Below are 25,387 nucleotides of genomic sequence, written 5' to 3'. Positions count from 1 at the left end.
TTTTGCTGCTTTCACTACACTGAAACGTCTTGTCAAAGTCACTGGTGAACCCTGCTTTGCCAAATCTAGTGGTCAGTCCTGAGCCAAGACTTAGTAGGCCTCCCGGTAGTGTTAGGTAGAGACGATCACCACCTTTTCCTGAAACACTTTCTTCACTTGCCTTTCAAGACACTTGGCTTTCAGTCACTTCTCTGGACTTCCATCTCCCTTGGTTTCCCTCCACAATGAATCTTAAAAGGCCAAAGCGTCCCGTGGCCACAATATTCACTCCCTAAGTGGGCTCATATATCCCACGGCACTTCATAAGTGTCTGTATGCTGACGACTCCTAAATTTCTATCTCCAGCCTCTCCTCTGAGCTCCAGACTTGCATATCCAACTAGGCACTTGGTATCTTCTTTGGTAAATGTGCTTTAATAAGAAATACATATTTTGACCTTTTTTCTGCTTCCTGGCCCAAGCTCCTAAAACCATTATAGTTTCCTAAGTGATAAGAGCTATAGGAACATCTTTTATTATATTTGGTTTTTGTCACTGGCTCCTGAGACAGCTCCAGAGTGAAAAAATTTTAAAAAGTATTTTTTTTTTTTTTGGTATTCACACCAAGCCCCTTTCAACCACATCTGAGTTTATGTTGATGAGGTCACTTTTGGAAAGCCCCTAACCTTTGGGAAGAGGAGAGGCGCTGGAGGTTGAGTTCATCCCTAACAGTCAATGATCTAATCAATGAGGCCTATGTAATGAAGCTTTAGAAAAAAACCTTAATCCAAGGGGTTTTGGAACTTTCTGGCTTGGTAACCACGTTGAGCGGCTGGGAGGGTGGTGCCCCCCAGAGAAGGCATGGAAGCTCCATGTCCCTTCCCACATTCCTTGCCCCATAATCTCTTCCATGTGGCTATTCTTGAGTTGTATCATTCACAATAAATCAGTAATAAAAAGTAAACTGTGTCCCTGGCTTCCGCAAGCCATTGTAGCAAATTCTAGAACATGAGGAGAGGGACACGGGGTCCTCCAATTTATAACTAGTTATCCAGAAGTACAGGTGACAATATGCGACTTGCACTGGCATTTGAAGTGCGTATGGGGTGGGGGGGAGACAGTCTCGTGGGACTGAGCCCCTAACCTACGTGGCTTGTGCTCTCCAGACAGTTAGTGTCAGAACTGAGGTAAAGGTGGAACACCTCGTTGGTATATTCCCCAAACTGAATTATTTTGTGTGGAAGAAGCTACACATCTGAGTGTGTAGAGAGATGCTGGATATTTTATTTTTAGTGAGGATTTAATGTGTCCTAAGCAGAGCTCGTGACTTTTTTCCCAAACTCGTTTCTTCCCCAGTGCTCCCTATGTCAGAAAATGGCACTGCCATTGACCAAGTTCCTCAGGTGAAAAACTGTGGGTCATCTTTTCTTGACTCTTCATCATAAACCTATTCTCTAATCTGTCAGTGAATGCTGTCAGCTCAACCTTCAAGATACATCCTGGATGTGACGGTAACGCGTCACATCAACTGCTCATCCAAACCACCATCTCTCGCCTGAATTCCTACAGTACACTGTTAACCAGTGTCTAATTCCACTCCTGCTCTCCTTACCTCGATAGTGCATTGCCATCGAGTTGCCATGGTGATCTTTCATTTATTTTTTTATTTTTTAAAGATTTTACTTATTTATTTGACAGAGAGAGAAACAGCCAGCAAGAGAGGGAAAGGAAGAAGCAGAGTCCCAGCAGAGCAGGGAGGCTGACACGGGGCTCGATCCCAGGACTCTGGGATCACGCCCTGAGCTGAAGGCAGACACTTAAGGGCTGAGCCACCCAGGCGCCCCACACGGTGATCTTTTAAAAACAAAATCAGATTTTAAAAAAGACCCTTCCTTTTATGATATCATTTCCCCTTTCTTGAACCTCATAGTGGTTACGTACTGCCAACATTGACACCAAATTTTTCTACTTCTGTTTTCAAGGTGCTCTCCAAACTTAGTTATGACCCTTGCCTTGAGATTCAACAGAATTTTCTCTTTTTTTGGTTCAAACACGTGCCGTGTTTATTTTTACTCTAAACCTTAGCTTATGTTAAGTCGTTACCACTCAGACTGCATCTTTCCAAACTGTTCAAACCTTATCCGGACCTTAATAATTCATTCAGTTCTTAGGGTCTTCATGAATCTCTTCATCCCTATCCTGGTACTTTACTTACAGTGGATCCCTTCCATCTCTGAGTGTGTATGTCCAGTACCTGACGGTATTAGATACTCACTAGACTCAATTACTGATTGATGGATGGGTTATTAAGGTGAATATTTGAAAACAGCTTACCTTAAATATGAATAAATATTTGGTTGATTTTGCCTCTGTTGTAACCGTTTTCCTAGAAAGAGTAAAATGATAAAGGTAGAAAAATTATTTTAGTTTCATTTTCATGAAATTCTCATTATGGTGCTATTTTTAATTTAATTTTTATTTTTAAAATTTTTTAAAAGATTTTATTTGTCAGAGAGGGAGAGAGGACACAAGCAGGGGGAGGGGCAGGAAGAGGGAAAAGCAGGCTCCCTGCTGAGCAAGGAGCCTGACACGGGACTTGATCCCAGGACCCTGGGATCATGACCTGAGCAGAAGGCAGAAGCTTAACTGACTGAGCCACCCAGGAGTCCCTAGTACTATTTTTATTATTCAATTCTGATTATTATTAACTAAAGGAAAAAAAGGAATCAGTTCCCTAAAGTTATATACATTTCAACTTGAGTAGGAAAACAACCTGATCATTAATTTTTCTAGTTCTCCTCTATCCTATATATGGCAGAAAATGGTTTTTTTTTTACTAATTTTGGCTGGTATATTTTGCACTTTATGTCTTATCTTTTCTTTCCTTTTTTTGTTTTTATTTAAATTCAAGTTAGTTAACATATAGCGTATTATCAATTTCAGGGTAGAATTTAGTGATTCGTCATTTGCACATAACACTCAGAGCTCATTACATCAAGTGCCCTCCTTAATGCCCATCACCCAGTTACCCCATCCCCCACCCACCTCCCCTTCAAGGCAACCCTCAGTTTGTTTTCTACAGTTAAGAGTCTCTTATGGTTTGCTTTTCTCTCTGTTTTTTATCCTATTTTATTTTTCCTTCCCTTCCCCTATGTTCTTCGGTTTTGTTTCTTAAATTCCACATATGAGTGAGATCATATGATATTTGTCTTTCTCTGAAGAACTTATTTTTCTCGCATAATACTCTCTAGTTTCATCCATGTCATTGCAAATGGCAAGTTTTCATTCTTTTTGATGGCTGAGTAGTATTCCAGTGTGTGTGTGTGTGTGTGTGTGTGTGTGTACCACATCTTCTTTATCCATTTATCTGTCGATGGACATCTGGGCTCTTTCCATATTTTAGCTGTTGTGGACATTGCTGCTATAAACATTGGTGTGCAGGTGCCCTTCAAATCACTGTTTCAGTATCATTTAGATAAATACCTATTAGTGAAGTTGCTGGGCTGTAGCGTAGTTCTATTTTTAACTTTTTGAGGAATCTCCATCTTGTTTTCCAGATGATTTTTGTTGTTGTTGTTGTTACTGTCAGTTTGATTGGGTCATATCCAGTAGGTCAAGGAGAGCGATCTAAAATGTTTACATTGTCTGTATTAGTACATGCCCAATCGGGAATAGAAACTGCACTGTGGGTTAAGTTTAATACAAATAACGAGTAAGCTTTGATAAAAGAATGACTATAAGGAAACCATATATTGTATTCCAGGGCTGAGGGAGAGTATCCAAAAAAGGAGAAGCTCGGAAGGGTCCTCGATCCCCAAGGCTGGTTTCAGATCTTACTGGAGAAGGTATAGTTCAACTCACTGGATAGCATAGAAGCTTGCTCGTTTGTTCTGGACACAGTTCCCTCTAGAGTGCAGCTGATCAGAAACCAGTGGGGTGGGCTTGCAGAGAGAATGGAGGCTGGGGCACAGGGGAGCTGTGCCATGGTCTACAGAGAATGGAGGCAGGTGTAGGGCATGGGAGCTGTCAGCTGCAAAGTAAATGGTGGCTCAGGGAGCTGGAATGAGCAGGGGGCCTTGGGGCCAGTTTCCATGTTGAGAGTTCTGGCCAGAAGTTTAACTGCAGACCAGGCAGAGGCTGCGAGTTTGCTGACCCAATGTGTAGTAGCAGGAAACACCTGCCAAAACACAGTTCTCTCTGCAATGTCTCTCCGGCGCCCTCTGCTGGGAAAACTTAAGGTGGTGCTCCCAGAGGAGATGTTTATTTTTTTATTATTATTATTTTTTTTATAATGATTTTTTATTATATTATGTTAGTCACCATACAGTACATCCTCGGTTTTCGATGTAAGGCTCGATGATTCATTAGTTGTGTATAACACCCAGTGCACCATGCAATATGTGCCCTACTTACTACCCAACACCGGCCTATCCCATTCCCCCACCCCCCTCCCCTCTGTAGCCCTCAGTTTGTTTCTCATAGTCCATAGTCTCTCATGTTTCATTCCCCTTTCTGATTACCCCCCCTTTCTTTATCCCTTTCTTCCCCTACTGATCATTCTAGTTCTTATGTTCCATAGATGAGAGAAATCATATGATAGTTGTCTTTCTCTGCTTGACTTATTTCACTTAGCATTATCTCAGAGGAGATGTTTAAAAAGAGCTCTGTCCTTTATTACAGAGCACATATTGAAGGGCAAATTGGAGCTGAGAGACAATAAATTGATAACTGGCACAGTGTTTACCTAGGTATATATGTATTTGTCAAGGATAAATGTATTCGGGGGATTTTGTGTGAATATTCTGGCAAAAAAAGAATCCACACCAGGAAAATATATCAGTAATGGACAAATAAATATAATTAAATCACATTTTTCAAGTGGCTGGACAACAGAAGTATTCAAATATCTTTTTTTCTATACTTATTTTAGAATTATTTTCAGAATTGAGGTGTATCATACATATAGTAAATTGCACAAATCATAAATGTATATATTTTTGTTTTTACATGTATACACACAAGTGAAACTATTACCTAGATCAAGATACAATTTTTCCACCATCTAGGTGGATACCTCACTCCTCTTCCCAGTTAAAATCCTCCTACCCTCATCAGAGGCAAATACTAATCTGGCTTCTATTTCTTGTTCAGGAAATTTATGAAACTGGAACAAGTAAGTACTTTGTTGTGTCTGGTTTCTTTTGCTTAATATGATGTCTTTGAGATCCACCCACCTTGCTATATATATATCAAGTATATCATCAGTATACATATATCTGTATATCTATATCTATATGCATTATATGAATACACCACATTTATTTTCCTATTCTCCTGGACATTAAGGTTGTTTCTAATTTGGGGTTGTTACGAATAAAACTGCTTTAAATGTGAGCTTTTGGAGACTATGCACTCATTTCTTTTAGGTGTGTATACAGAAGTGGAATTGCTTGGTCATAGTGCTGTAGTAGTAGGTCATATTTAGTTTTAGTAGATACTGTCAAACATTTTTCGAAAGTCTTTGAATCAATTTCCACTTTCACCAGTAAGTATGAGAGTTCTAGTTGCTCCATAGTGTTGCCAACACTTGGTATTGTCGGCCTTTTTAAGCTATTCCTCTGGGTACTATTTTTAAGAATTAAAATTAATTGGACCTGCACAATATTTATCAATCTTTATAATTTTAATTATATCTTTATAATTTTTAATTATATTTCTCATGTTCCCTTTTGATAAACACAAAAAAACCCTCTTATGTCTTCCAAATATTGTCTAAAATTCCAAAGTGAAAATAGCAGCAAGTCACTTTTGAAAATGTTCTCAATTTACCCACGCTTCTGCATGATATACAGCTTTTCACTGCAAAACTTTACTGTCATACTATAATAGTTTCTTAATTCAGAGAACACATAAGATTCTTTCTGATTCCAAAGTAATTATTATGATTATAAATTTTCATTGTATGGCAGGGGAAAAATTCTGATTATGTGAGTTATTTAACTGATTAGGTCTTCTAAAAGTAACTGGAATTTCTAGGTAAACATTAAGTACATTTGTACAGTAATCGTATGGCATAGTGCTTAAGAATATCGGCCAAAAATCATACTACTCAGTTGCGATTCTGGTTCCGCTAGGAGTTTGAATAAGAAAATCATGTTTTTGTTTTCTAATTTTAAAAACAGTATCAGTAACAATAACTAGCTATAAGAGCAAGGGCAGGTTACTTAACCTCTCTCTGCCTCCGTGTTCTCAGCTGTAAAACGGGAATAGTGTTGTCATGAATAACTAATTAACTAACTAGTTAATACCTGAGACACTTGGAATAGTGCCTGGCACTTAACAAATTCTACTTAAACATTAGGTATTTATTACTAATGCAGAGAAATCAAGTTGAAGAGTTGTATAAAGACTGTATAGTTCCAAACAGTAATCAATATATTTTTCAATTTCTCAGACCCCCAATTTTTTGAAATTTATTTACCTATCTGTATCTTACTGGAAAAGTCAGAGAAGTCAGCTTTTGGTCATGGCTCTCAACTACTTTCCTTAATATAATCTACTTTAGGGAGTTGTCATGTAGGTAAAAATCGTCCTGCCTCAGGAAAACTTTATTGTAAACTATAAAAACTATGAGAGACGTATCCTTTACATCGCTTTATTAATTCCGAAGGGCGCTTTCTCCACTCCAGCGACGTTTCCGCAATACTCCCCAGCTTTCCCTCCCTCTTCCCGGACCCCGAAGGGTTTTCATTGTTTATTTCCGTCAGTGAGAATCCTTCTGCCACCTGAAAGTCCGGGTCAATGCTAAAGCTGGAGGATAGTCAACTATAGCCACTCTTGACAGAATCCTGACACCTGAACGGGTTTAAGGTACTCTTAGGGAAGCCCCTGCATCCTCCGGAGTTGAGAACTCTTAGAGCCCGCCCACCTCCGCAACCTTCCGCCCACTTTAGGCGACAATCCCACCCAAGCCTCAGAGCACGCCGGGAACTGTAGTTTCCGAAGGCTCGGTCCAAGTCAGCGCACGCGTTCTGAGCTCCTTTCGCTCCCACAAACACTCCCGGATAAGGAAGTGGCCGGTGATGCCACGCGTTCTGCGGGCAGTGTATCCGGGCTTCTGGGAGTTGTAGTCGCCGGGGGCGGGCGCCGTCGGTAAGGAGACGTAGCTTTCCTTGGGGTCCTCTATTGCAGTTGGTTCCCGTCGGGAACCGAGGGGTTAGTCTGTACCGAGGGGTCAGTCTGTACTTCCCTGTGCACCGCGCTCCCTCTGAGGCTGAGGAAGCGCTTTCCTTTCCCCGGGCTCTGCCACTCTGGCTCTGGGTGCTCCTTGCCCTGAGGTCCATTTCTCTGCCTAGTCCTCTGCCTCTCTGGTCCATCTCCAAAACCTGGGCTTAGCGGGGACTCGCCCTCCCAGAGACAGGGCCGCGACCTTCTCAAACCCGGTCCTTGCCCTGCGGGGACCTTCCTCACTGCGCCCCTCATACTGGTTTCCGCCGCTGCCCCTGTTCGCCTCGGCACCCGCTGAGCTCACGCTCCTTCCACTCTTTTTTTTTTTTTCCCCCTTTTTTTCTGCAGGGATGGAAGCTTCCTGGCGCCAGGTGGCGGGTGGCCGAGGCCGAGCCCGAGGACGGGCCACTGCGGCCCCTTCGTCAGGAAATGGAATCCATCTCCGCGGCGCCGGAGGAGGGCGAGAAAAGGGCTCAGTGGGCGCTGCTGGACCTGGCCCCAGCCCCAGAGGAGCCGCGACCCCTGCGGCTGCAGGTAGTTCAGCCAGGCGCAGCCCCGCGGGACCTGAAGCACTGCAGACTTCCGTAGCCTGTGGTGAGAGGGGCTCCCGTCCTCGGTTTCACCTGGGTACCTACTAAGGCACTTACTAGTCAGAACTGCCTCCCCGCCCTGGCTCTCTCATTCACTTCTTTTCTTCTCCTTGGAGACTTCATTATTGCCCCCACTTCTCAGACCTTCAAGGATGCTACTCATTTCGGCATTCTAGGCAGATTCCCAGCATACCTCTTTCACCTTCATTTTAATTACTATCAATCAGCATTACTTCTTTGTCCAGTGTTCTTCTCTTTATTCTTTTTTGCCTGCTGAATGCCTAAGACCAAAAGTTGCAAATTGTGGCCCAGGGTTCTGATTTAGCCTATAGTTTGGTTTGGTTAATACAGTCCTTTAAATCTGAATTGGTTGCCAACGGGTGTTTTGTTTTTCTTTTCTTTCTAAAATCTCATAAAAATCTCGTTAACTTTTTTTTTTTTTTGTAAAATAGGATCGTGTGGTTTCACCTTTGTGCATGGCAACTGCCAGTTGCAGAAATTCCGTTTAGATTGAGTTTAAGCACCTCCTGGGTGGGGGGGGGGCAGTTGTCATTTTCCATCTTTGCAAATGGATGGCCTTAGTTTAGTAACTTTAATTGTCTATGCCCTGTAAGCGCTTGAGCTTGAGGTATTTTTCTCAACTGTGGTTCCTATTAACAAATTTCATGTCTTTTTGGGATGTATCTGATGTGGCCTCCTCTGGCAGGTCATTATCCTTCATCCAACGCTGTGTTTTAGTGGAGCCTGAGAACACACGGCCAGCTCTGAATTGTCCATACTAACGGAGGATTGCATGAAGCCAAAGGAATAATCCCCCAAATCATTTTACTTTTATGTGTGGAATGTACTTTTCGGAAAATATTTTTTGAGGGGAGGAGTGAGTTGAGCTTCTGAGTGTTTTTTCCCTAAGCTAATTTTAAAGTTATGTGGTATTCTCTTAGCTTAGAGTTACTGAGTTTATTTTAATTCCAGTACAGTTAACATACAGTGTTATATTAGTTTCAGGTGTGCAATATAGTGATTCGACACTTCCGTACATCCGCTGGGGCTCATCAACACAAGTGCACTACTTAATCCTCATCACTTACTTCACCCATCCCACCACCCACCTCCCCCCTGGTAGCAGTTATGAGTTTACCATAGTGGTGGTGGTGAAACGTGCAAGTTGGAGACCAAGAACAGTTTTGGTAAAGTTTCTTGGATTTTGTGGATAGTAGAAAAGCAAACATTCTTCACCTGGGTAATTGAAATTTGTCTGTAAGAAATAATAGATAGGAAGTTTGTCACTTTTCCTTGAGATGATCTTATGTGATACATTGATAGTGTTATGGATGTTTTTATTATGTCTTCTAATTCAGCCTTTAGAGAAATGTATCCTTACATGCTGTTTTTCCACAGCTAATGACATTTATCATCTCTCTTACTACACATCAAGTTTCGAGTCATATATCTTATAGTCATTACTTTTCTAATACTCGAGATTCCTATATAGGCACTGTATACATTTTCTTTCACTTTTACTTGAGATACTGCATAATCCCCAATTAAACTGGCTGCAGCAACAAAGGGAAAACATTTCATGAGGGAAATAAAAGATAAAACGTCGTTAAGTACAAATGCACCACCAAGATTAAGAAAGCTTATCTGGGTAGTGGCTCATCAGTTTTAAGCATAAAGTGAATTTAAATCAGAGATTTACAATTTTAATTAGTGAATTTAAAATCCTCTCAGTACGGACACTAATAAATTCAGATCAATTCAGTATGTTTGTGGCTCCTTTCTTGATACTATGATTGCTGTTCATAAGAGTTTATTAATAGTTAGTACTTGAAGAAAATTCCCCTGATCCTTGCCCTTAAGGAGTTGGGAATATGCTGTGAAGTAATCTAATTCTTTTCGTGTTATTATTTAACCAAGTAAAAAAATGAGAAGTACAGTCAGTGCTGAAGAGAATAGTGGAAGAACTAATACAAAATTTATTTGACTTTTTTTTTGGAATGAAGCTGCTGTAGGAACCACATTTTCCATATTGTCAACATTTTGTGTGGATTAATGTTATATATGTTTTGTGACCACATTTTAATGAAGGCAAAAAGTCCTTGAGCTTTCTAAGAGCAGATTATAAAGGTAATGGGTATACAGTGACTATTGTTTGTGCAGAATCTTTGGTGGGCCAGGCCAGGTTGGGCTGTGGTGTGGAAGAGGATTGTTTGAGAAAGCACCCAGTTTAACTGATTCTGCTGTGCTCCTAGTTGGCATGTATCCCACCTCTTAAAAATCTCTGTGCTTGATTTGTTTTTAATAATCCCATTTTAATTGTTATTAACGTCCTTATTTTGAGGTTAACTGTTTTTTGATACTTTTATCCTATCTTTATAATTTTTTAATTGATTTGTTAATCAGTGTTTCTAGAACAATTTGCTGCATTTAGCAGGATATTTAATAAAAGTGAAAGTTTTCATTGTGGTAGTATTCTCTTTAGTTGTTTGACAAGAAACTTGAAAATACTTTTTTTGTGCATAATAGTAAAATAGAATGCTCCAAAGATGACTTTTAAATCTATGTGCTTAGAGATTGTTTTGCAGAAATTAAATGAATTTTTGTTTTCTTTTAAGCAGAGCTAATGTCTCAAAGGAAATTTGAGGAAATCAAGAAGGCCAATCAAGCTGCAGCCAAAAAACTTGTTGAAGAACACTTTAGCTCTTCCTCTGAAGAAGAAGGAGATGAAGATTTTGAAGGAAAACGGGGGAAAATAGTTGCTAATACATTTACAAGTTACACTACTCAGACAGGTGCTGTATGGTCTTTTAAATTTTGACTTTTTTTTTAAGTTTAAATTCCAGTTAGTTAGCATACAGTGTAATATTAGTTTCAGGTGTACAATGTAGTGATTCAGCACTTAGATACATCACCCAGTGCTTATCACAAGTGTGCTCCTTAATCCCCATCACCTGTTTCATTCTCCCCACGCACCTCCCTTTAGTAATCGTCAGTTTGTTCTCTATAGTTAAGAGTCTGTTTCTTGGTTTATCATTTGCTCTTCCTCCACCTTGCTTGTTTTGTTTCTTAAATTCCACATATGAGTGAAATCATTTGGTGTTTGTCTTTGTCTGAACTGACTTCACTTAGCGTAATACACTTGCTCCATCCGTGTCATTGAAAAACACAAGATTTCATTATTTTTTATGGTTAATATCCCATTGTGTATATATACCACATCTTCTTTATCCATTCTTCAGTCGATGGACATTTGGGCTATTTCCATAATTTGGCTAGTGTAGATAATGCTGCTATAAACATCAGGGTGCATGTATGCCTTAGAATTAGTATTTTTGTATTCTTTCGGTAAATACCTAGTAGTGCAATTGCTAGGTCATAGATAGTTCTATTTTTAACTTTTTGAGAAACCTGCATACTCTTCTCCAGCGTGGCTGCACCAGTTTGCATTTCCACCAACAGTGCAAGAGGGTTCCCTTTTCTCCACATGCTTGCCAACACCTGTTGTTTATAGTATTGTTGATTTTACCTATTCTGACAGGTGTGAGATGGTAGCTCGTTGTAGTTTTGGTTTGCATTTCCCTGATGGTAAGTGATGATGAACATCTTGTCATGTGTCTGTTGCCCATCTGTAGGTCTTCTTTGGAAAAATAATCTATTCATGTCTTCTGCCCATTTTTAAATTGGATTATTTTTTGTGTGTGTGTTGAGTTTTATAAGTTCTTTGTATATAAATACATACTTTTTAAGATTTTACTTATTAGAGAGAGGGAGGGACAGAGAACAAGCAGGGGGAGCAGCAGAGGGAAGAGAGAAGCAGACTCTCTGCTGAGTAGGGAGCCCGATGTGGGGCTCCATCCCAGGACCCTGGGATCATGACCTGAGCTGAAGGCAGATGCTTAAGCCACTGAGCCATACAGGCGCCCCTTCTTTGTATGTTTTGGTTATTAGCCTTTTGTCAGATGTGTCATTTGCAAATATCTTCTTACATTCCAGAGGTTGCCTTTTCATTTTGTTGGTTGTTTCCTTTGCTGTGCAGAAGCTTTTTATTTTGATGAAGTCCCAATACTTTATGTTTGCTTTTGTTTCCCTTGCCTTAGGAGACATATCTAGTAAGAATTTGCTATGACCGATGTCAAAGTTACTGTCTATGTTTTCCTCTTAAGATTTTAATGGTTTTCTGTTTCACATTTAGGTCTTTCATCCATTTTGAATTTATTTTTGTGTATGGTATGAGAAAGTGGTCCAGTTTCATTCTTTTGTTGCTGTCCAGTTTTCCCAACACCATTTGTTGAAGAGACTGTCTTTTCCATAGGATATTCTTTCCTGCTCTGTCAAAGATTAATTGACCATTCAGTTGTGGGTTCATTTCCGGGTTTTCTATACTGCTCCATTGAGCAATGTGTCTATTTTTGTGCCAGTACTATACTGTTTTAATCACTACAGCTTTGTAATATAACTTGAAGTCCAGAATTGTGATGCCTCCAGATTTACTTTTCTTTTTCAAGGTTGCTTTGGCTACTGGGGGTCTTTTGTGGTTCCATACAAATTTTAGGATTGTTTTTCTAGATCTGTGAAAAATGTTGGTGGTATTTTGATAGGGATTGCATTAAATGTGTAGACTGCTTTGGGTAATATAGGCATTTTAACAATATTTGTTCTTCCAATCTATGAGCTTGGAATGTTTTTCCATTTCTTTATGTCATCTTTAATTTCTTTCATTAGTGTTTCATAGTTTTCAGAGTACAGGTACAGTTCTTTAACCTCTTTGGTTAGGTTTTTTCCTAGGTATCTGACTAGTTTTGGTCTAATTGTAAATGAGATTGATTCCTTGATTTCTCTTTCTGCTGCTTCATTATTGGTGTATAGTAAATCAACAGATTTCTGCATATTGATTTTGTATCATGTGACTTTACTAAATTCATATATCAGTTCTAGAAATTTTTTGGTGGAGTCTTCTGGGTTTTCTCTATAAAGTATCATGCCATCTGCAAATATTGAAAGTCTGACTTCTTCCTTGCCAGTTTGAATGCCTTTTATTTCTCTTCGTTGCTTGATTACTGTGGCTAGGCCTTCCGGTATTATGTTAAATAACAGTTATAAAAGTGGACATCCCCATCTTGTTCCTGATCACAGAGGAAAAGTTCTCAGTTTTCCTACCGAGGATGGTATTAGCTGTGGGCTTTACATATATGGCCTTTATCATGTTGAGATATGTTTCCTCTAAACCTACTTTGTTGAGGGTTTTTTCCATGAATGGATATTGTACTTTGTCAAATGCTTTTTCTGCATCTATTGAGAGGATCATATGGCTCTTATCCTTTCTTTTGTTAATGTGGTGTATCACATTAATTAATTTGTGAATATTGAACCACACTTACTGCCCAGGAATAAATCCCACTTGGTCATGGTAACTGATTCTTTTAATGTACTGTTGGATTCGATTTGCTCGTATTTTATTGAGAATTTTTGCATCCGTGTTCATCAGGGATTTGCCTGTAGTTCTCTTTTTTAGTAGTACCTTTATCTGGTTTTGGTATCAGGATAATGCTGGCCTCATAGAATGAATTTGGAAGTTTTCCTTCCTTTTCTATTTTCTGAAATAGTTTGAGAAGAATAGGTACTAACTCTTCTCTAAATGTTTGGTAACATTTGCCTGTGAAGCCATCTGGGCCTGGACTTTTGTTGGGAGATTTTTTTTTTTTATTAAGATTTTTAATATTTATTTATTTGACAGAGAGACAGGCAGCGAGAGACGGAACAGAAGCAGGGGGAGTGGGAGAGGGAGAAGCAGGCTTCCCGCCGAGCAGGGAGCCTGATGCGGGGCTCTGTCCCAGAACACTGGGATCATGACCTGAGCTAAAGGCAGACACTTAATGACTGAACCACCCAGGCGTCCCTGCTGGGAGATGTTGGAGATTTTTTATTACTGATTTAATTTCTTTGCTGGTTATCTGTCCAAGTTTTCTATTTCTTCCTGTTTCAGTTTTGGTAGTTTATATGTTTCTAGGAATTTGTCCATTTCTTCCAGATTGTGCAATTTGTTGGCATGTAATTTTTCATAATATTCTTTTATAATTCTTTGTATTTCTGTGGTGTTGTTTGTTATTTCTCCTCTCTCATTTGTGATTTTATCTATTTGAGTCCTTTCTCTTTTCTTTTGATAAGTGGCTAGAGGTTTATCAAATTTTTCAAAGAACCAGCTCCTTGTATCATTGATAGGTTCTACTGTTGTTGTTTTTTTTATTTTCTGTATCATTTATTCTGCTCTACTCTCTATTATTTCCTTCCTTCTGCTGCTTTAGGCTTAATTTGCTGTTCTTTTTCTAGCTCCTTTACAGGTGTAAGGTTAGGTTGTTTATTTAAGATTTTTCTTGCTTCTCGAGGTAGGCCTGTATTGCTATGTACTTCCCTTTTAGGACTGCTTTTTGCTGCATCCCAAAGGTTTTGGACTGTTGTGTTTTCATTTTCACTTGTTTCCATGTGTTTTTTAAAAATTCCTTTGTTGATTTCCTGGTTGACTCATTCAGTCTTAGTTGGATGTTCTTTCACCTCTATGTATTTGTGGTCTTTCCAGATTTTTTCCTGTGGTTGACTTCAAGTTTCTTATTGTGGTCAGAAAATATGCATGGTATGATCTCAGTCTTTTTGTACTTGTTGAGGCTTGATTTGTGTCTTAGTATATGATCTATTCTGGAGAATGTCCCATGTGTACTTGAAAAGAATGTGTATTCTGCTGTTTTAGGATGGAATGTTCTGAATATATCTGTTAAATCCATCTGTTCCAGTGTGTCATTCAAAGCCATTATGTCATTGTTGATTTTCTGTTAGATGATCTGTCCCTTGATGTAAGTGGGGTTTTAATGTCCCCTACCATTACTGTGTTATTATCAGTTAGTTTCTTTATGTTTGTTATTTTATATATTTGGGTGCTCCCATGTTGGGTGCATAAGTATTTACAATTGTTAGATCTTCTTGTTGGATTGTCGCCTTTGTTATGATATAGTGCCTTTCTTCATGTCTTGTTAGTCTTTGGTTTAAAGTCTAGTTTTTCTGGCATAAGTATTGCTACTCTGGGTCCTTTTGATGTCCATTTGCGTGATAAATGGTTCTCTATTACCTCACTTTCAATCTGTAGGTGTCTTGAGGTCTAAAATGAGTCTCTTATAGGCAGCATATCGATAGGTCTTGTTTTTCTATCCATTCTGACATGCTGTATCTTTTGATTGGTGCATTTAGTCCATTTACATTTAGAGTAATTATTGATATATATGTATTTAGTGCCATTTTATTACTTGTTTTGTCATTGTTTCTGGAGATTTTCTCCAATCCTTTCTTGTCTTTGTCACTTTTGGTCTTTCCTTTTCACTCAGAGAGTCCCGTTTAATATTTCTTGCAGGGCAGGTTTCGTGGTCGCGAACCCCTTTAGTTTTTGTTTGTTGGGAGACTCTTCTATTTCTCCTTCTATTCTGACTGATAGCCTTGCTGGATGGAGTATTCTTGGCTGCAGATTTTTCCCATTCAGTACTTTGAGTATATTATGCCACTCCCTACTGGCTTGGCCAAGTTTCCTTTGAGAGATCTGTAGCTAGCCTTCTGGGCTTTCCCTTGTAAGTTAAGGACTTCATTTGTCTTGCTGCTTTTAAGATTTTTCTTTATCTCTATATTTTGCAAATTTAATTACAAAATGTATTGGTGTTGACCTGCTTTTTTTTATTTTGTTGGGAGTGCTCTGTGTCTCCTGGATCTATATGTCTGTTTCCTTACCCAGATTAGGGAAGTTTTCAGCTGTGATTTCCACAAATAAATCTTCCGTCCCTTTTTCTCTCTCTTCTTCTTCTGGGGCTCCTCTAATATGAGTGTGATTATGTTTGATGGAGTCACTGAATACCCTAAGTCTAGTCTCATACTTTATAATTCTTCTTCCTCTCTTTGTTCAGCTTCACTATTTTCCATTATTTTTTCTTCTATGTCACTTATTCGTTCCTCTGCTTCTTCCAGCCTTGTGTTCATTGCAACAAGTCTGTTTCCAATCCCAGTTATTGTATTTTTCATTTCTGACTGATTCTTTTTAACTCTTTTTTTCTCTGCTGTAAGGGTCTCCCTGATGTCTTCCGTTCTTTTCTCAAGCCCAGTGGTATCCTTATGATTGTTGCTTTAAATTCTCCATCAAGCGTATTACTTATATCTATTTTGCTTAGATTTCTGGCTGTGACTTTATGTTGTTCTTTTGTTTGGTATTAATTCCTCTGTCTTGGCATTTTGTCTAAGTCTCTGCCTTCTGTGTTTTAGAAAAGTCCATTATGTTTCCTTCTCCTGAGAATAATGGCTTTATGAATAAGAGGTCAGATAGTGTCCAGGGCCTGGCCTTTCAGGCAGTGTCTTTGGTGTGTGCTGCTTGTGCCCTGCTGTTGTGTTTTGGCTGCTGTATCCTTCAGGCCAGTCCTCTGCAGAGGCTCTCCTTGTATGCAGTGGATAGTGTTTGGTCCTTGGTCTGAATGTGGCAAGTTTTAACTAGGTGTATTTTGGTCTGCTGGTTTAAATGATAGCTGATACTAGTTCCACTGTTCCGAACTGAAGCCTTACAGAACTCTCTGGTCCAGAGATGTGGTATGGGCGGGGGTTCCTGCTGGTCCTCTGGGGAAGGGGCCTGCTGTGCTGGGACTGAGGCAGTCTTGACTAAGAAGGCAGTTTCTCCGGAGTGCAGGGATGTGGGAGTTGGTGTAAGCAGGTTAGGGAGCCTTGCCAGCACTGTGCTGCTTACCACAACTGTCTCTGTGTTTATACTGAGGGACTGGGAGAGAAATGGCCCTGGCTGGCTCCTTTGTCTCCCAGGAGGCATGTCCAGTGAACACTCCCTCACAGGGAGCACCCTAAGAGGAGTGAATAATCTCCCCCTGTGTGCCCCAGGCACTCTTCAGACCACTGTTCCCACGCTGTCTGCCCAAAGGTTGTTTGTCTGCCTTCTCTTCAGGAGCAGTGCGTGCCCTCAGGGCTGTATCCCAGCCAGGCCTGCTGACCTTTAAAACTCTAGTCTTTATGCCCCACTGGTTGCAAGAACTCAGGAAAATCAGCCCTTCTTGTATTTCCAGCCAGTGGCTTTGAGGAAATGTTCTTGTGCATCCTGGTGTGCTTTTCTCCCTCTCACCTTTCTCTCACCATGGCTCCCTTCCTACCGTGGCACTCGTGATCTGTTTCTCCCCTAAACCACGTCTCTGTCCTGTCTCCTTTTTTGTGGCTTCTTCTCTCCCTTTACTTGCGGAGTTTATTTTGTCAATCTTCAGGTTGATTTCTGGGGTATTTAGAATTATAGTTATCTACTGTTTGAAGGAAGAGATGAGCCTACAGTACTCCTACTCTGCCGCCATCTTAGCTCACCCCTAAATTTTGACTGTTTTGACATCAATGAAAATATATTCCTGACTTTTAAAAAACACTTTTAGTCTATATGGAATAGTTTTTGCATCTTAAGAATGAGCATTTTTGTATTGCAGAGTTGAATTTTTGTGCATTTTACTATTTGAGTTACATGTTGTAGAACATTAATCTTTCCATAGAGCAAATAGAATAGCAGTGTCCCTTATAGCCTTAGAAGTTCTCCTATGTGTGTAATTGATAATTCATTAGAATCTGGGAGGGGGATGCCAGAGCTCCCCCAAATGTTTGGGGTCAGGTTGTCCCCAGTTATGATTTGGTTGGACTTGACAACTTTGAATACTCCCTTTAATCTATTCTTCATTTTTCTTTTTCATCATATGTTAAATGTGTTTTCAAGTCAATTTCATTTCTTGACTTTCTTCCTTTATATTGTATCTTACAACTTAGGATTCCTTTTTTTTTTTTAAAGTAAGTTTCTGCTTTGATGTGTACAGCATCATTAAATGTTGTGTATATCTGGGTTACTCTTAATACCACATTTGTTTACGAGTAAGAGGGCCAAATTGATGACACTATGAAGGATTTAGTACTAAGTATAAAAGTAGATTATTTTAAATTTAAGTCTGTTAACCCTTTCCATATTTTATACTTATTGTTATTATTAGAAAGATGCTTACATGTATTATCAACATTAGTTGCCTGAGTATTCTGATGGCATCATGAAGCCAGGCACACATTGTCAAGTATATTTTCTAAGGAATTTACCGTATCTGCTAAGGAATTGAGATTAGGAGGCTTGAAGTCTGGCTCAGCCAGGTAGGTTGATAAAGTGTGACCTTTATCAACGGGCTCAGCCAGGTAAGTTGATCAAGAGTTACTTTAAGGTTAGGAAGTTTCTTGCTTCTAGAGGACTTTATAGAAAGTAACCTTAGGAAGTTTCTTACTTGAAGAGGACCTCACTTAAACTATTCTAGATAGTGAGTGATTTTATTTTTAAATAGGAAATACAGTACTGTAACTCATTTTTTTCCTACTATTTAAAAAACATCATTTATAAGTTATTAATTTTGGTTTAGCTTTCATCTTAAGGTGGTAAGGCAATTTTTCTTATGTTGTTTTTTGTCCAATCCATAAATATTTTGATTCTTGTTCCTTTTTGTTCTCTACTTTGCCTGTATCAAAGTAAGGAAATCTGACGACTTGATTTGAGAACAATAAATGTTAGGGTAATGAGGTGTTTCCCATCTCACTTTAGTGGATTAAACACCAGAAATTTGCCAGAGAGGTTCTTTCTTTTTGTCTGAGCGCAGCCTTTGTACCTTCATGACCCTTCTCTCAAATTTCAGACTTGCACGGTCAACTTCCTAATGGGTGTCTCTATCTGATTGGCTCATGGACACATCAAACATAGGTTGAAAGATAACTTTTTTCTTGTTTTGGTTACCTCAGTTGGTAGCACCACTATTTTCCCCTTCACCCACTGAAGCCAGAAATCCGGGTGCAGTGATGGCACAAACATACCGTGAGTGAGTCTCATCCAGCAGTGTCCTCCCCTCAGCCCATCTCATCAGACACGGCACTCTTTCCTTTGAATGTTGACATGAACGTAGGCTTTTTTTTTTTTTTTTTTTTAAGATTTTATTTATTTATTTGACAGAGAGACAGCCAGCGAGAGAGGGAACACAAGCAGGGGGAGTGGGAGAGGAAGAAGCAGGCTCTCAGCTGAGGAGCCTGATGCCGGGCTCGACCCCAGAATGCCGGGATCACGCCCTGAGCTGAAGGCAGACACTTAACGATCTGAGCCACCCAGGCACCCCGAACGTAGGCTTTTAAAAGCAGCACAATCTAATTGTCACCAAGTCCTGCTGAGTTTTACTTCCTAAATTTCTTTCTTTTTTTTTTTTTTAATGTTTATTATATTATGTTAGTCACCATACAGTACATCCCTGGTTTCCGATGTAAAGTTCGATGATTCATTAGTTGCATACAACACCCAGTGCACCATGCAATATGTGCCCTCCTTACCACCCATCACCGGTCTATCCCATTCCCCCGCCCCCCTCCCCTCTAAAGCCCTCAGTTTGTTTCTCATAGTCTGTAGTCTCTCATGCTTCATTCCCCCTTCTGATTATCCCCCCACTTTCTTTATCCCTTTCCTCCCCTACCGATCTTCCTAGTTCTTATGTTCCATAGATGAGAGAAATCATATGATAATTGTCTTTCTCTGCTTGACTTATTTCACTTAGCATTATCTCCTCCAGTGCCATCCATGTTGCAGCAAATGTTGAGAATTCGTTCTTTCTGATAGCTGAGTAATATTCCATTGTATATATGGACCACAGCTTCTTAATCCAGTCATCTGTTGAAGGGCATCTCGGTTCCTTCCACGATTTAGCTATTGTGGACAATGCTGCTATGAACATTGGGGTGCATATGGCCCTTCTCTTCACTACGTCTGTATCTTTGGGGTAAATACCCAGTAGTGCAATGGCTGGGTCATAGGGTAGCTCAATTTTTAACTTTTTAAGGGACCTCCACACTGTTTTCCAGAGTGGCTGTACCAACGTGCATTCCCACCAACAATGTAGGAGGGATCCCCTTTCTCCACATCCTCTCCAGCAATTGTTGTTTCTTGCCTTGTCAATTTTTGCCATTCTAACTGGCATAAGGTGGTATCTTAGTGTGGTTTTGATTTGAGTTTCCCTGATGGGTAATGATTTTGAACATTTTTTCATGTGTCTGTTAGCCATTTGTATGTCATCATTGGAAAAGTGTCTGTTCATATCTTCTGCCCATTTTGTGATTTGTTTGTTTCTTGTGTATTGAGTTTGAGAAGTTCTTTGTAGATCTTGGAAACCAGTCTTTTATCTGTAGTATCATTTGCAAATATATTCTCCCATTCCGTGGGCTGCCTCTTAGTTTTTTTGACTGTTTCCTTGGCTGTGCAGAAGCTTTTTATCTTGATGACGTCCCACAAGTTCATTTTATCTTTTGTTTCTCTTGCCTTTGGAGATGTGTCATGAAAAATGTTACTTTGACCGATGTCATATAGGTTGCTGCCTATGTTCTCCTCTAGGATTTTGATGGATTCCTGTCTCACATCGAGGTCTTTCATCCATTTGGAGTTTATCTTTGTGTATGGTGTGAGAGAGTGGTCAAGTTTCATTCTTTTGCATGTAGCTGTCCAATTTTCCCAGCACCATTTATTGAAGAGACTGTCTTTTTTCTACCGGATGTTTTTTCCTGCTTTATCAAAGATTAGTTGCCCAAAGAGCCGAGAGTCCATTTCTGGGTTCTCTATTCTGTTCCATTGGTCTATGTGTCTGTTTTTGTGCCAGTACCATGCTGTCTTTGTGATCACAGCTTTGTAGTACAGCCCGAAATCCGGCATTGTGATGCCCCCAGCTTTGTTTTTCCTTTTCAACAGTTCCTTGGAGATTCAGGGCCTTTTCTGGTTCCATACAAATTTAAGGACTATTTGTTCCAGTTCTTTGAAAAATATCATCGGTATTTTGAACAGGATAGCATTGAAAGTGTAGATTGCTCTGGGTAGCATGGACATTTTAACTATGTTAATTCTTCCGATCCATGAGCATGGAATATTTTCCCATCTTTTTGTGTCTTCCTCAATGTCTTTCAAGAGTGATTTATAGTTTCTAGAATATAGGTTCTTTACGTCTCTGGTTAAGTTAATTCCAAGGTAACGTATGGTTTTTGGTGCTATTGTAAATGGGATGGATTCCCTAATTTCTCTTTCTTCAGTCTCATTATTCGTGTATAGAAATGCAACTGATTTCTGAGCATTGACTTTGTATTCCGCCACCTTACTGAATTGCTCTATAACTTCTAATAGTTTGGGAGTGCATTCTTTTGGGTTTTCCATATAGACTATCATGTCATCTGCGAAGAGAGACAGTTTGACTTCTTCTTTGCCGATTTGGATACCTTTTATCCCTTTTTGTTGTCTGATTGCTGTTGCCAGGACTTCTAGTACTATGTTGAATAATAGTGGCGAGAGTGGGCATCCTTGTGTTCCTGATCTTAAGGGAAAGGCTTCCAGCTTTTCCCCATTGAGAATAATATTTGCTGTAGGCTTTTCATAGATGGCTTTTATGAGATTGAGAAATGTACCCTCTATTCCTACACTCTGAAGGGTTTTAATCAGGAAAGGATGCTGTATTTTGTCAAATGCTTTTTTTGCATCAATTGAGAGGATCATATGGTTCCTGAGTCTTTTCTTGTTGATATGATGTATGACGCTGATCGATTTGCGAATGTTGAACCACGCTTGCATCCCAGGTATGAATCCCACTTGGTCATGATGGATAATCCTTTTAATGTACTGTTGGATTCTATTAGCCAGGATCTTGTTGAGGATTTTGGCGTCCATATTCATTAGGGAAATCGGTCTGTAATTCTCCTTTTTGATGGTGTCTTTGCCTGGTTTGGGGATCAAGGTAATATTGGCCTCATAGAATGAGTTTGGTAGCTTTCCTTCTGTTTCTATTTTTTGAAATAGCTTTAGGAGAATAGGTATTATTTCTTCTTTGAATGTTTGGTAGAATTCCCCAGGAAAACCATCCGGGCCTGGAGTTTTGTTATTTGGAAGGTTGTTTATCACTGACTCAATCTCTTCATAATTAATTGGCCTGTTTAAAAAATCAATTTCTTCCTGTTTCAGTCTTGGTAGTTTATAGGTTTCCAGGAAGGCCTTCATCTCTTCCAGATTGCTTAATTTATTGGCATATAGCTGTTGATAAAAGTTTCTAATTATCCTTCCAGTTTCATTGGTGTTGGTCGTGACCTCTCCTTTTTCATTCATAATTTTATTAATTTGGGTCTACTTCCATAAATTTCTTAACTCTACCCTTCCTCTCCCCATATACTACTATTGCCTAATTCAGTCCCCTACGCTGTTTAATATGTGGATTAAATCCATATGACTTTATGAGGTAGATATTAATATTGCTATTATTACTATTTTTATTACTATTTTAAAGATGAGAAAACTGAGACAAATAGGTAATTTGCTTAAAGTCGTTTTGTGCTTTATCTGCTGTAACTGCCTCTTAACTGGTTCTTCAGGCTTCCAGTCTTGGCCTCCATAGACTCAACTTTCTTCAGTTGCCAGAGTGATCTTTTTAGAATGTATGACTTCAGATCTTAGGCTATCCACTATGAAACCTTAGCCAGTATACTTACTTAATCCTGCCTGCAGCCAAACTTGAATACAATTTTCAAAGAAATCTTAAATAAGTGTTATAAATATAAGGTTGCACTTTATTTTGTTAAAGCCTTATTCCATCATGTTCCCAAATTCTATTTTATGTGCTAGCTGTTAAATTAGGTGAAATTTAAAATGTTATGCAGTTGACCTTTGAACAGCATGGATTTGAGCTGTGCAAGTCCACTTATATGTGTATTTTTTCAATAAATGCAGGTACAGTACTGTAAATGCATTTTTTAATTTTGTTAATAACATTTCTTTCTTCGTTTTTTTTGTTGTTGTTTTAAATTTTTACTTAAATTCTAGTTAGTTAACATGCATTGCAATATTGGTTTCAGGAGTAGAATTTAGTGATTGATCAGTTACATATAACAGCCAGTGCTCATCACAACAAATGCCCTCCTTAATACCCATCACCCATCTAGCCCATTCCCTGCCCACCTCCTTCCATGAACCTTCAGTTTGTTCTCAATAGTTAAGAGTCTCTTATGGTTTGCTTCTCGCTTTTTTTTCCCCTTCCCATATATTCATTTGTTTTGTTTCTTAAATTCCACATGAGTGAAATCATATGGTATTTGTCTCTCTCTGACTTATTTCACTTAGCATAAGGTACTCTAGCTGTATTCACGTTGTTGAAAATGGCAAGACTTCATTCTTTTTGATGGCTGAGTGATTGTATATATATATATATTGTGTGTGTGTGTATATATATATATATATATACACACACATATATATATAGTTGTATATATATATTACATCTTCTTTATTCATTCATCAGTTGTTGGACATTTGGCCCCTTCCTTAGTTCCTTAGTTGTTGATAATGCTGCTGTAAACATTGGGATGTATGTGTCCCTTTGAATCTGTATTTTTGTATCCTTCGGGTAAATACCTAGTAGTGCAATTGCTAGGTCATAGGGTAGTTCTATTTTTACCTTTTGAGGAACCTCCATACTGTTTTCCAGAGTGGCTGTACCAGTTTGCATTCCTACCAACAGTGTAAGAAGGTTCCCCTTTCTCCACATCCTCACCAACATCTGTTGTTTCCTGGGTTGTGAATTTTAGCTTCTGACTGGTGTGAGGTGGTATCTCATTGTGGTTTTGACTTGTATTTCCCTGGTGATGAGTGATGTTGAACATCTTTTCATGTGTCTGTTAGCCATCTGGGTGTCTTCTTTGGAAAAATATCTATTCATGTCTCCTGCCCATTTCTTAACTGGATTATTTGTTTTCTGGGTATTGATAATATTTCTTATTCTCTACCTTACTTTATTGTGAGAATACAGCATGTAATATATATAGCATACAAAATACGTGTTAATTGTTTCATGTTGTTAGGCTTCTGGTCAACGTAAGCTACTAACTAGTAGTTAAGTTTTAGGGGGTCAAAAGTTACATGCAGATTTACGACTGCGTGGTTGTTTAAGGGTCAGCTGTACATTTGTTAAAGCCAACTATGTTGAAGAGCAAAGTAAGCACACGACAGGATTATTAAGTCTGCTTTTAAGGATACTCTCTAAACTTCAATGTTTATTTAAAATAAAGCAATTGTCTTTAATAATTATATAATAGTTTTGGGAGTGATTTTATGTATATTTTGTTTAATATCCTGAATTATTTTTATGTTTATATTATGGTAGAGCAAGTTTTTGTAAGTGCTTGTTTACTTAGGTGATTTTAGAAAGGAAAGAATTAGCCAAATGTCCTATTTATTTAACTTTTCTGTTTGGTGACTTAAATTTTGATTTGAACCATTTTATTGCCTTGATAGCTTATGCTGTTAGTCTAATTTTACTGGAGACTCAGTTCCTCTCTCGAGGAATCTTTATTATACTAAAGACATGTAGGTTTATTTCTTTTACACTAAAGTGACTCAGATTATTGCCTTTTTGGTGTCATATGCTTTTGGGTAGTTTTTCAGGCTTTCATTTTGTTGTCACCTGTTATTTCTTGGATCTTCTTGTGGTAACTTTTTGCCGCAACATAGTGTAGGATTAAGAGGGCTCACTTTGCAGTCAGACTAAAGTTACTTAATTGTTCTTGCCTCAGTTTTCTCATATTCTCTGTGAAATGAATACAAAAATAGTTCATTTAATCCACTGAAAACAAAACATACAGTGCCTACCAAATAAATTCTCAATAATTGCTTACAGAAAATTGCAGTTTAGTGATATTTTCTAAGAAGCTCATGCTATCTTTTTAAGCAGAAATAGTGAACATAATTTAATGAAATAAGGCGATTATAATGTAGTGAACTCAGGATCATTTCATCTAACAGGTTTTCAGAAAGAGTATGCTATGTATCAACACACACGTTTGTATTTAGGCTAAATGGCTCTGCTGGTCTTTGACTTTGCAGGTTCTTTCACTTTGCTTCTAGGTATGCTTTCCCTTGTTACTTGACATCTTGCCTCTCTTGCCCATGGCTCTGCCCTCACCAAAGTTGTTAAGGACTGTAACAGCAATAAGAGCAAGTATGTTCTCAGAGCGGGCCGATGTACTGTTTTGAATTAAGGACATAAGATTTAATGCATGGACTTCGTGACCTCTTGGCAGCTCATTGGTTGCTTTTTTTTTTTTTTAACTTCTCATTTTTCAGTTGTATATCGGGCAATTGATAATGGCTATAATTCTCAGTGTGGTGCTATTAGTGAGTTTGTGTTACTTTCAGATGTTGCTTAACATGAAGTTTTCAATTTTTAAATTTCAAGATGGAGATATGCGTGAATTAGAGCGAACAAGACAGTATGTACATGAAGCTTTCCAAGCAGGGGCTATGACATGCTTAATTTGTATTGCTTCAGTGAAGAGAAACCAAGCAGTAAGTTTTTCCCTTTATCTATATTAATGCATCTCCCCAAAATATCTTTTTTTGTATTTATCATATTTAACCACTTATTATCTTTTTGTTTATTTTTGTTCAAAAATGCTTCATTTGAGAATTTTATTTATGAATTGATCTTCATTTTGTAAATCTGTAATTTGAAG

The 25,387-nt window shown here is 38.8% G+C and overlaps 1 protein-coding gene across 8 annotated transcripts in view; it reads left to right on the top strand.

Moving 5' to 3' along the window:
• The first annotated feature begins 7,034 nt into the window (after nt 1-7,034).
• The window catches only part of NFXL1 (nuclear transcription factor, X-box binding like 1), a 70,915-nt gene continuing 52,562 nt past the window's right edge, over nt 7,035-25,387 (top strand). Inside the window, exons 1-4 of one of the 8 annotated variants that reach the window (XM_026508843.4) lie at nt 7,035-7,130; nt 7,554-7,739; nt 10,414-10,587; nt 25,111-25,220. In XM_026508843.4, the coding sequence (XP_026364628.3) occupies nt 7,556-7,739; nt 10,414-10,587; nt 25,111-25,220 (468 nt within the window). In that variant the 5' untranslated portion in view covers nt 7,035-7,130; nt 7,554-7,555. Of the gene's footprint in view, nt 7,194-7,553; nt 7,800-10,410; nt 10,588-25,110; nt 25,221-25,387 lie in introns of all 8 variants that reach the window. The other 7 variants (XM_026508841.4, XM_026508839.4, XM_044387714.3 and 4 more) reach the window with 7 other exon arrangements.

Source organism: Ursus arctos, unplaced genomic scaffold (assembly GCF_023065955.2).
Source record: "Ursus arctos isolate Adak ecotype North America unplaced genomic scaffold, UrsArc2.0 scaffold_9, whole genome shotgun sequence".
Taxonomy (NCBI): Eukaryota; Metazoa; Chordata; class Mammalia; order Carnivora; family Ursidae; genus Ursus; species Ursus arctos.
Note: the sequence above shows the minus strand (reverse complement) of the source record. Positions and strands in the feature narration are given on the sequence as shown.